Source organism: Carlito syrichta, unplaced genomic scaffold, assembly GCF_000164805.1.
Source record: "Carlito syrichta isolate Samal-C Ts95f unplaced genomic scaffold, Tarsius_syrichta-2.0.1 Scaffold304708, whole genome shotgun sequence".
NCBI classification, from domain to species: Eukaryota; Metazoa; Chordata; class Mammalia; order Primates; family Tarsiidae; genus Carlito; species Carlito syrichta.
In genome coordinates, this window is record NW_007248804.1 from 559,384 (window position 1) to 571,565 (window position 12,182).

At 44.2% G+C, this 12,182-nt stretch overlaps 1 protein-coding gene across 2 annotated transcripts in view; it reads left to right on the forward strand.

Annotated features, from left to right (window-relative positions):
- DAPK2 (death associated protein kinase 2) overlaps nt 1-12,182 on the forward strand; it is a 136,280-nt gene that overhangs the window by 98,292 nt on the left and 25,806 nt on the right. For both annotated transcript variants that reach the window (XM_008060716.1, XM_008060715.1), the window contains exon 4: nt 2,871-3,000. In XM_008060716.1, coding sequence (XP_008058907.1) covers nt 2,871-3,000 — 130 coding nt within the window. The remainder of the gene's footprint in view (nt 1-2,870; nt 3,001-12,182) is intronic.

Genomic DNA, 12,182 nt, shown 5'->3' on the forward strand with positions numbered 1-12,182 from the left:
GGTTTTACATTTAGGTCTCTGATCCATTTGGAGTTAACCTTTGTGCATGGGGTTAGATAGGGGTCCTGTTTCAATCTTCTGCTTGTGGTCAGCCAGTTTTCCCAGCACCATTTACTGAATAGGTTCTCCTCTCCCCAGTGGTAGGTGGTGGGGGAGCTAATTTTTATTTATTTATTGTAGAGACGAAGTCTTTGTCAAGTTGCCCAGGCTGGTCTTGAACCCGCGGGCTCAGGCAATCCACTTGCCTCAGCCTCCCAAGGTGCTGGGATTGCAGGCTGAGCCACTGAACCCGGCCTAGCATCATGTTTTCAAGGTTCATCCACATTGTAGCAGGGTCAGTACTTTATTCCTGTTTAGCTTTTTTTTTGTTTGTTTGTTTTTTTAATCAGAGTCTCACTCTGTTGCCCAGGCTGGAGTGCAGTGGCAGGCTCATGGCTACCACAGCTTCGACCTGCTTGGCTTAGGTGATCCTTTTACCTCAGTCTTCCAAGTTGCTGGAACTGCAGGCATACACCACCACACCTGGCTAATTTTTTGATTCATTGTACAGACAAGGTCTCACCAAGTTGCCCAGGCTGGTCTTGAACCCCTGGTCTTGGGCAATCCCTTTGCCTCTGCCTCTCAAAGTGCTGGGATTACAGGCACAAGCCACTGCGCCCGGCCTAGCGTTTTTCTTTGACTTCATTCCTTTTTCTGAGGGAATGGTATTCATGTATGAATACTATATGTGTCCTGGGTATATCATATCTTGCTCATCCATTCCCCGGTTGATGGGCATTTAGGTGCTTCTATTAGGGCTATTGTGAATAATGCTGCTATGAACGTTTGTGTACAAACATTTGTGTAAATGCGTTTTCAGGACATTTCATTTTGAATGGCATCCAGGGCAACTGTGGGACAATGAGGGTAAAGCAGAGGGACCTGCACACCCACTGTGTAGTCTGAGTGGCTGGGTGAGAGTGAGAAGGGAAGGCGCAGAATCCTCTGCTGGCATCACTAAGAGGCCACGCTGTGTGAGGACCAGGCTTGTGGAGTGTGGGAGGGGTTCCCTTCCCCCGCCACCAGCCCATGTTGTTGTGTCAGACCTGGCAGCTGTTTGCTGGTCTGGAAATAGCCTGAGCAGCTGGTATTTTCCCTGAAAATCGGGTGCATTTTTTCTTGTGTCCTGCTGAAGCCCCAAATTAGTTAAGCACATAGAGAAATGTGGGCCACGCCGTTAGTCTAGAGGAGGGGAGGTTGTCAACAGGAAGCTGGCTGGCCAGGGAAAGAGGTGGTCAGGAAGACGGAGGTCAATGAGCCAAGTGTAAACAGGGGCTGACTTGTGGTATCCCTGTCCTCATCACACTCACACGGAGGTGGTGGCTTTGTTTACAGGAAATGCTGCAAGTATCTCACTGACTCTGTTTGACAGATCAGGAAACAGTGTCACTGCATTAAGGGATCTTCCATTAAGAGACAGAAGGGAGATCAAAGCCAAAGTCTTCAGTTCTTAGAAATCGACCTTCCAACTGGGCTCAGTGGCTCAGCCTGTAATCCCAGCACTTTGGGAGGCAAAGGCGAGTGGATTGCCTGAACTTGTGGGTTCGAGACCAGCCTGGGCAACTTGGCAAGACCTTGTCTCTACAATAAATTAAAAAATTAACTGGGCATGGTTGTGCATGCCTATAGTTCTGGCTACTTGGAAGGTTGAGGTGGAAGGGTTGCCGGAGCCTTAGCAGGTCGAAGCTAGGGAAACCGTGAGTATGACACTGCACTCCAGCCTGGGCGACGGAGTGAGGCTCCAACTCAAAAAAAAAAAATCAACCTTCCATATGACCCAGCAATCCCCCTACCGGGAATATACCTGGAGGAACTCAAAGTATTCTACAAAAAAGATACCTGCACATACATGTTTATTGCAGCATTATTCACAATAGCAAAAACGGAACTGACTGTGCTGCTCATTGAAACTGGGCTGGATTTTTAAAATGTGGTACATATACACAATGGAATATTACACAGCCATAAAGAAGGACAAACATATGGACTTCGTATCATATGATGGATACTCAGTGATCTATCACAGAAACAAAGAACAGAGTACCACATGTTCTTACTCATAAGTGGACCCTGAACATTTGTCATAATACTGTAAGAAAGGGATTGACAGTAGTGGGATACTGACAGGGTTGGTGTCAGTGGAAACACAACATTAATAAGGGTATCTGATCTCAAACCAGGTAAAGTGGGAACCAAAGGGAGGCCCAAACTTTGCCTGTTCAATGCCCACTTTTATACCTAATCCTGAATTGTACCCTACATCTTTAAAATAAAATATATTTAAAACAAAAACAAAGCCAGGTGTGGTGACTCAATTCTGTAATCCCAGCACTTTGGGAGGCAGAGGTAAGAGGATTGCCTGAGCCCAGGGGTTCGAGACTAGCCTGGGCAACTCAATAAAATCTTGTCTCTACAATAAAAAAAAATAAGCCGGGCATGGTAACACATACCTGTAGTTTCAGCTGCTCGGAGTGCTGAGGCGGAAGGATCACCTGAGCCCAGCATTTTGGGGCTGCAGTAGCCGTGAGTGTGCCACTGCACTCCAGCCTGGGCGACAAAGTGAGACTCCGACTCAAAAAAAAGCAACGAAAACAATAAGTCTTCAGTTCTTCAGTTTAGTAAAACCTAGGCCTTACCCTCCACACTGCACCTGTTTTTGAGTTCACAGAAGACCGAGGACACGAAAGCAAGAGTTTATGCTGTTTTGGTCTCCTAAAAAAGAACACCAAACTCCACCCCAAACCCTCAAAGGAAAAAAACAAAACGAGGCTTTAATTGCCATCTTTCATGTTCTTCCTTCCTTTTTTTTTTTTTGTCTTTTTGTTGTCCAGCCAGAAAACATCATGTTGTTAGACAAGAATATTCCCATTCCACACATCAAGCTGATTGACTTTGGCCTGGCTCACGAAATAGAAGATGGCGTTGAATTTAAGAACATCTTTGGGACACCGGAATTTGTTGGTGAGTTTTAGGCCTGTTCTCTCCCAGCTAAGAATTTGGCATCAAAGGTAGAGAAATCCCAGGAACACATCCATGTCTGGGGCTGTGGCTACTGGGCTGAAAAATGGTATCTTGAGTTATTCCCTAGCAACCCATGAGTAGGGAAGGAAATGTCTTACTGGGAGTCTGGGTGAGGGTCCAGGTACAGGTTTTGAGCACCCAGTAGGGAAGTGGGGCCAGGCAGGGCTGGAGACCTTTGAAGAATGAAACCCCAGAGCTGAACCAACCTCCTGCTTTTAGTGAGTTTATTATTGTGAAGATTTAAAGTTACCTCACACTCTTGCATTCAGATAAAGTCAACCTTTTCTGAAGAAGCTTTGGATTTCCTGAAAAGGAAAAAGAAAGTCATCTGCCAGATCTACCCACTCGCCTCTCCAATGTGTGACCTTTATTCATGCATGAGGGTGCCCAGTACCAGTGGGGCCCTGGCTACTTTCTCTTTCCCTTGTTTCTCTCACATTTGACCCAGGCTCTGCCTGTTCTGTACCCAAGAAGCCCCCTTATGAGGATTGGGCTGGAGGTTGGGTGACATGAAAAGCAGTCCTGCAGGAGGGAAAATTGAGAACTACCATCTATGTCTCTGCTTTAGGAGTTGGAGTGGTCTTGGAGGTAGAGGGAGCATGTGGTCTCCCTCTCATCTGAGAGCTAACACTTCTGACTGAAAACTTCTTATCGCAGCCAGGGGTGGTGGCTCACACCTATAATCCCAGCACTTTGGGAGACTGAGGCAAGAGGATTGCCTAAGCTCAGGAGTTTGAGACCAGCCTGGTCAACATGGTGAGACCTCGTCTCTACAATAAATAAAAAATTTAGCTGGGCATGGTGGCACACGCCTGTAGCTCCAACTACTTGGAAGGCTGAGGCAGAAGGATCGCCAGAGTCCAACAGGTCAAGGCTGTGGTGGCCGTGAGCAGCATGCCACTATACTCCCGCCTGGGCAACAGAGTGAGACTCTCACTCAAAAGAAAACAAGCCTGGGTACAGATATCCAGACTTGAACTTTGTCTGAAAAAGCAGTCTCTGCCCCACTATTCACATATGTGGTAAAAATGCACGTCTCTTAGTTAAGTTTATACCAAGTTAAATAAAAATAAATAGTTCAACTAGGAATTCAGAGCAATAATAGAAAAGATGTCACAAGACAGGATGAGATTAATTGTAAAGCAAGTCATTTAGACAGCTTGGAAAGATGGCTCAGACAAGATATCCACTTGTGCAAAGTCGATGGCATCAGTTGTGGCTTTGAGTCAGTGAGGGACAAAGGGCTGGTATAGGGAGTGGGAAAGGTCTCTGAAGTGGGTGGAAAGGGAACCGGGGTTAGGGAGGAACACTTCCAAGTTCAGTGATACTGTAGCAGGGGAGGAAGGCCAGCATGAGTGCACTTATCAGGGACAAGTCACTATCCACGCTGAATTAAGCTGAGCATTTGCAATAGACTGTTGGTGTTAGTGGGTTATTGCTGGGTGGGGTCATCCCGTGGAGGGTTTGCCTAAGTGGTATGCTGATAAATGTCTAACAACCAGGTCTCCAAAACAGAGTTTTAAATAACTTATAGCATTGGCCAACTTCACACTACTAACATGTTGTCACTGAATACAGAGTTGGGAAGAGATGCACATAATTGGCTCCTGTGACCCAGTAGGGTTTTATTTGTACCTTATAGATACATAAGGTGACTTCTCTAAGGCTCTGCCTAAATTTCGATGACTTTCTTTCCCAAGACCTCTGAGAAACAGGTCATGGCAACTTTCTCCTATTCCCACCATTCCTTTGACATTTTACCTGAGACCCAGGGTTAAAAAGTTAGTGTTGGCTGGATATGGTGGCTCAAGCCTGTAATCCCACCACTTTGGGAGGCCAAGGTGAGAAGATTGACTGAGCCCATGGGTTCGAGACCAGCTTGGGCAACTTGGTGAGACCTCATATCTACAATAAATCAAAAGATTAGCTGGGCGTGGTAGTGCGTGCCTATATTTATGGCTACTTGGAAAGCTGAGTGGAAGGATTGCCTGAGCCCAGTGGGTCAATGCTGAGGTAGCCATGAGTGTGCCACTGCACTCCAGCCTGGGCAACGGAGTGAGACTCCAACAAAAAAAAATAATGATAAGTTAGTGTCAGCTTTCAGGAGTATGGTGGATTAGGTGTTCCCAAAGGCCCACCCACTACCAAACTAGATTCTTGAGAAAAATTGTCTTTTTAATGAAATTCTAGACTCATAGGAAATAAGAGAAATCTCTCCTTTGCCACCACCTGTCCCACTCCCAAAAGGTAGTAAATTGAACTTACAGCTGGAGCTGTGAGAAGCAAGAAAATTCACAGGAGGATGTTCCCTACAAGTAAGTCACATATCAGCATTTCAGTCAGAGACTAGCAAGATTTAGAAGTTCAAGGACATAAGATTTTAAAATGATCAGACATTGACTATAAAATAAGTGGAATGTATATATAAATAAAAGATAGAATCACAAGAATGAGCAACCATTAAGAGATGTCAAAAATGATCAGGCAGAATTTAAAAAGAATCAGATCAAACTTGAAGGAACTCAGTATATAACTTTTTCAATATATAATTGTTGTAATTTCAAACTCAGTGAATGGGTTAGACAGCAGATTGCACACAACTGAGGAGAGAATTGAAGCATTGAAAGACTGTGCTGAAGAAAATTAGCTAGAATACCACAGTGTGACAAAGATTTAGAAATATGAAAGATGGGATAAACTGGGCAAGATAAAAGGAGAAAGCCTAATTTAGGTCTCTTTGGAATCTCGAAGGAAATAGAGATGATAAGAGAAAAGTGATATTTGAGGAGAATGGCTGAGAATTTTTAGAACTACCTCCATTCATTCACAGATACATAAAAGACAATAAATGAGGTCCCACAATTAGGTTCACAAATCATCCTTTAAAAAGTGCAGGGGGGGAGGGGGATGGGATTAACAGTAGCAAATATCTGTCGGGGGATGGGAAAACACTTCTTATCTACAGGGTGCCTGAATGAAACGTCATTGTTCACCTTCCCTTAACTGTACCCCCCCAAACCTTAATAAAAACCACTGGTTAAAGAAAAAAAAAAAAAAAAAAAAAAAAAAGTGCTACATACCTCACTGCTGAATATCACTATAGTCACCTTCGAAGTACTCCCCTTGGGAAGCTATGCACTGACGCCAGTGCCTAGTTCACCCATCAAAGCAGTTTTGGAACTCTTTTTCTGGAATGGCCATCAGAGCTGTCTTCATTGAAGTCTGATAATTAAGTTCAAGAACTTGCTACTGAGCACTGTACAAATAACTGCTTGCAACACCCTCTCTACTCACCTGATCTGGCCCCCTATGACTTTTTTCTTTACCCAAAGATAAAGAAAATTGTGAAAGAAAGACACTTGATGACATTCAGGACCTCAAGTGTAATACAATGATGCCTCTGATGGCTATTCCAGAAAAAGAGTTCCAAAAGTGTTTTGATGGGTAGACTTAGCGCTGGCATTGGTGCGTAGCTTCCCAAGGGGAATACTTCAAAGGCAACTGTAGTGATATTCAGCAATGAGGTATGCAGCTCTTTTTCTAGGATGAGTTTGGTCAGACCTTATATGCCATACAGAAAAAAACAAAAATTATACCTAGACACATTATAGTGAACTGTAGGGTACCAAAGACAAAGCAGCCAGAGAGAAAAGACAAATACCAAAGAACAATGATTAATTAGATTGACAGCACACTTCTCCAAACAACAATGAGAGCCAGCATCCAATGGGATATTCTCTTCAAAGTGCCAAGGAACACATTTTTTAAAACCCATAATTGTGTGCCCAAAAAAGTGATATTTCAAGAATGAGGGCAAAAGATTCAGGAAAAGCAGAAGAACAATAACAACAGACCCCAAAACATTAACATAGAGTTTACCACCCATAGACCTTCATTAACTGAACTTCTAAAAGATGTACTTCTGAATTAAAGAAATGAAATCTGAAGGGAGGTCTAAAGCAAGAAGTAATAGGAACAAAGAGATCAGTAAATATTAAGCAAATATAAACATTTTCTAAAATGTTTATCATGTCTAAAATGATGTTTATAATGTCTAAAATGTTTACAGTGTCTAAAATGATGTTTATAATGTCTGAAGTGTTTATAATGTCTTAAACCATGATGAGGTTTTAATTGTGGGGTTAAAACAGAAGTAAAAATTGGAGAAAATAATGTTAGATTATGAAATAATGTTATTAAATAATGTTAGAGGGTTTGAAATCGGTGTTCTAAGGTTCTTGGACTATTGGAGGAGGGTCAAATATGGATTTATGTTAGAACTTGTTTGATATCCACAGTCAAGTCTCACGGGTAGCCATTGGAAGAAAAACGAGGTCGGAGAAAAAAAACAATAAAAAAACTAATGTGCCACTTTTTAAAAAGGCAAGAAAAGACTGAGTGCCATGGCTTATGCCTGTAATCCCAGCAGAGGCAGTAGGATTGCCTGAGCCCAGGAGTTTGAGATTAGCCTGGGCAACATAGCAAGACCTCATCTCTACTAAAAAAAAAAAAAAAAAGTAGCCTACATGAAGGCATGTACTCATTGTTCCAGCTACTTTGGAGGCTGAAGTAGAAGGATCACCTGAGCCCAGAAGGTTGAGGCTGTGGTGAGCTGTGATTGTGCCACTGTACTCCAGTCCGGGATGGAGTGAGACCCCGGTGAAGGGAGGGAGGGAGGGAGGAAGGAGAAGAAAAGCATAGAAAAAATAGACAAAAGTACATAGATGACAGAAATGGATCTATATATGAGGTGTGACAATTAAGTTCATGAACTTGCCACCATGTGCTTATGTTGCTAGCACTGTACAAACAACTTGCTAAGGTTTCATGACCTTGGTATATCAGTGTCTCATAGTTGTGTTCATGTCTACGTGTGGTGATATCCAGCTAAGTGGTGTTCATTATTGTTGTTGCATGTTATTGTGTGCTGTTGTAAGAATGTTGGAACTTGAATTAGAGCAATGAACAAATATTAAATTTCTTGTTAAACTTGGCAGGAGTGGAAGTGAAATCAGGAACATGTTAGTCCAAGTTTATGGGGATAATCCCATAAAGAAAATGGCAGTGTATAAATGGATTAAATGTTTTTCTGAGGGAGAGAAAGCATCACTGATGAAGAGAGGTTAGGAGGACAGTAACGAGCAGAACTGATGAAAACATTGCAAAAATTTGTCACATTGTATGTCAAACTCATTGGCTGACTGTGAGAAGCAAAGCAGACCAAATAAACGTCGGTAGAGGATCAGTTAGGAAAATCTTAACTGAAAATGTTGGCATGAGAAATGTGTATACAAAAATGGTCCCAAAGTAGCTCTCGCATCATGACAATGCACCAGCTCACACAGTACTGTCTGTGAGGGAGTTTTTAACCAGTAAACAAATAACTGTGCTGGATCACTCTCCCTACTCACCCGATCTGGCCCCCAATGACTTTTTTTTTAAACCTGAAGCTAAAGGAAATATTGAAAGAAAGACATTTTGATGATATTCAGGACATCAAGGGTAATACAAAGACAACTATGATGGCCATTCCAGAAAAAGAGTTCCAAAATTGCTCTGATGAGTAGACTAGGCAATGATGTCAGTGCCTAGCTTCCCAAGGGGAGAACTTCAAAGGTGACCGTAGTGATATTCAGCAACGAGGTATGTAGCACTTTTTCTAGGATGAGTTTGTGATCTTAATTGTCAGACCTTGTATATCAAGGAGATCAGTATGGGAAAGTGAGTTGTGATTCTCAAACTATCATGAAAGCCCTTTTAAAAAATAATTTTTCAATCTGTCCTGCATTGCCACTTCAGTAATATACAATAAAAATAAATTCCTAGAAAAATATTCAGTTTGGATGTCACAACAATACCAAGTTGCTATGAGTCTCTAAAAATGCATATTCTCAATTCCTACATCTGTCTTGTTGGGCCAGTGACAGTCTGTGGACTATTTGTCTGTGGATCACACTTTGAATGTCACTGTCCTAAAGAAAATCTTCCAAGTGCACCCGAGGAAACACATGCAAAAAAAGTTTCATAATAATGTTCTAATAATAAAAGAAATGGAAATCATTCAAATAATCTCTTTTTCTTTTTTGAGTTGGAGTCTCACTCTGTCACCCAGGCTGGAGTACAGTGGCCCGCTCACGGCCACTGCAGCCTCGACCTGCTGGGCTCAGCCAATCCTTTTGCCTCAGCCTTTCAAGTAGCTACAACTACAGGTGCGTGCCACCATGCCTGGCTAATCTTTTGATTTATTGTAGAGACAAGGTCTTACCATGTTGCTCTAGCTGGTCTCGAACCCCTGAGCTCAAGTAATCCTCTGTCTCCCAAAGTGCTGGGATTACAGGCATGAGCCACCGTGCCCAGCTAAAATTATTTCTTCTTTTTTTTTTGAGTCCAAGTCTCACTCTGTCACCCAGGCTGGAGTGTAGTGGCAAGCTCAAGGCCACCTCAGCCTTGGCCTGCTGGGCTCAGACGATTCTTCCAAATAGCTGGAACTACAGGCACATGCCACCATGCTGGGCTAATTTTTTGATTGATTGTACAGACGAGGTCTCACCATGTTGATCAGTCTGGTCTCAAACTCCTGACCTCAAGCAGTCCTCTTGCCTCTGCCTCCCAGAGTGCTGGGATGACAGACATGAGCCACCACACCCGGCTTTCAAATGATCTCTTAAGAGTAGAATGACTACAAAAATAGCACATATTCACAATGGGCTACTGTATAACAGTGAAAATGAGAGAGCACGGATGAATATTCAGGGAACACGAGTATAATGTTGAGTGAAAACGTCAAGTGACTATAGATCACATAAAGTATGACACCATTTTTTTTTCTTTTCTTTTCCTTTGAGTTGGAGTCTCACTCTTGTCACCCAGGCTGGAGTGTAGTGGCCTGCTCACAGCCACCGCAGCCTCGACCTGGGCTTAGGCAATCCTTCTGCATCAGCCTTCCAAGTAACTGGAACTACAGACGCACACCACCACGCCCGGCTACTTTTTGTGATTTATTGTAGAGACGAGGTCTCACCAAGTTGCCCAGGCTGGTCTGGAACCCGTGGGCTCAGGCAATCCACTTGCCTCAGCCTCCCAAAGTACTGGAATTACAGACTGAGCCACTGAGCCCAGCCAACATCATTTTAATAAAGCTCAAAAGTCCATGAAATAACACCCCGTATCTTAAAGCAGGGAAAGGAAGGAGGGTGGGATGGCAGACAAGTGCAGTGAATGCAATGGTTTTGATATTGTGCTAGATAAACACTCTCCACTTCTCCCCGTTTGAACTCTCCACCTTTGCACTCTACCTTTTCCATGAGCGGTTGAACAGGTCAGTTCTTCCTCCTTCTCAGCTACTGCCCCTCTTTTGCCTCCATTTTGTCACCTAGCTTTTTACAAGGCTCATCTGACTCCAACACTTAGCTCCACTTTCTATCTTCTAGATACCCTGGGCACTGTGGTGAGTGTGAAATTCAACACTCTCCAATGCTTATCTGCTTCCTGTCTTGGGAATGTTTGGTCTTCTCTCTTTGGTAGAATCTTCTCTCCCAGACTCCTCCCTCTCCTGGTCACTGCATTGCTGGCTCAGCTCCTGGTTCTACTTGGGCACGGATGACTCCAAATGGGATGTCCCTGGCCCACTCCCCTCCAGCCCGCCCCTGGACATCTTCCCCTGGCTCCCCTCGGGCCCCTTAAGCTCATCATCTCTGTGGCCCTCAAGAATTGTCTTCCTGCCTGTCGGATGGGAGATCCTCTCTTTCAGATCAGACTCAGAGGAAGGTGGTTTCCTCCTTTGCCTTTTCTTCTCCTTTACCTTCCAGCACTGACATGATTGGGTTCACCAGAGTTCTACAGTAGGCCTCATTGCTAGGCCCCCATTTTTCCTTTCTGTACCTTCCTCTCCCTGCCCTCCTCTTTGTTTTTTTAGGTGTTCTGTGTACTTTCCCTCTTCCTCACTATCAAGGCCTGTTTCTAATAGGTTTTTACCAAGATAACGGGCAACCCCCGTCTTAGTCTTTTTGGGCTGCTTTAACAAAATACCAGGTCAGGCTCAGAGGCTCAGCCTGTAATCCCAGCACTTTGGGAGGCCAAGGCAAGTGGATTACCTGAGCCCATGGGTTCAAAAACAGCCCGGGCAACTTGGCAAGACCTCATCTCTACAATAAAATTAAAAATAGCCGGGCATGGTAGCACACGTCCATAGTTCTGGCTACCTGGAAGACTAAGGCAGAAGGATTGCTGGAGCCCAGAAGGTCGACGCTGGGGTGGCCATGAGCGTGCATGCCACTGCACTCCAGCCTGGGTGAAGGAGTGAGACTCCAACTCAAAAAAAAAAATACCTTAGACTGGGTCATTTATAAATAACAGAAATGTATTGTGCACGGTTCTGGGAGCTGGAAAGTCCAAGATCAAGGTGCTAGCAGGTTTGGAGTGTGATGAGGACTTGCTCTCCATTTCATAGGTGGTCCTTTATTTTACTTTTTTTTTTTTTTGAGTCAGAGTCTCACTCTGAACCCCAGGCTGGAGTGCAGTGGCATACTCACAACCACCCTAGCATCGACCTGCTGGGCTCAGGTGATCCTTCTGCCTCAGCCTTCCAAGTAGCTGGAACCACAGGTGTGTGCCACCACGCCCGGCTGATTTTTTTGATTCATTGTAGAGACAAGGTCTTGCCAAGTTGCCCAGGCTGCTCTCAAACTCCTGGGCTCAGGCAATCCTCTCGCCTCGGCTTCCCGAAGTGCTGGGATTATCAGCGTGAGCCACCGCGCCCAGCTAGATAGCCCCTATTACTGAGTTCTCACATGGAGGAGGGGTTAACAAGCTTCCTTGGGCCTCTTTTATGAGGACACTAATTCCATTTGTAAGGTTTCCACCCTCATGACCTAATCATCCACTAAGGGCCTCACCTCTTAATACTATTGCACTGGGGATTAGGTTTCAACATAGGAATTTCCGGGAAACACAAACATCCAGGCCAGAGCAACTCTTTTCCTCAAAATTCTCAGATGTAGCCGGGCTCGGTGGCTCAGTCTGTAATCCCGCACCTTTGGGAGGCTGAGGTGAGTGGATTGCCTGAGCCCACAGGTTCGAGACCTGCCTGGGCAATTTGGCAAGACCTCATCTCTACAATAAAT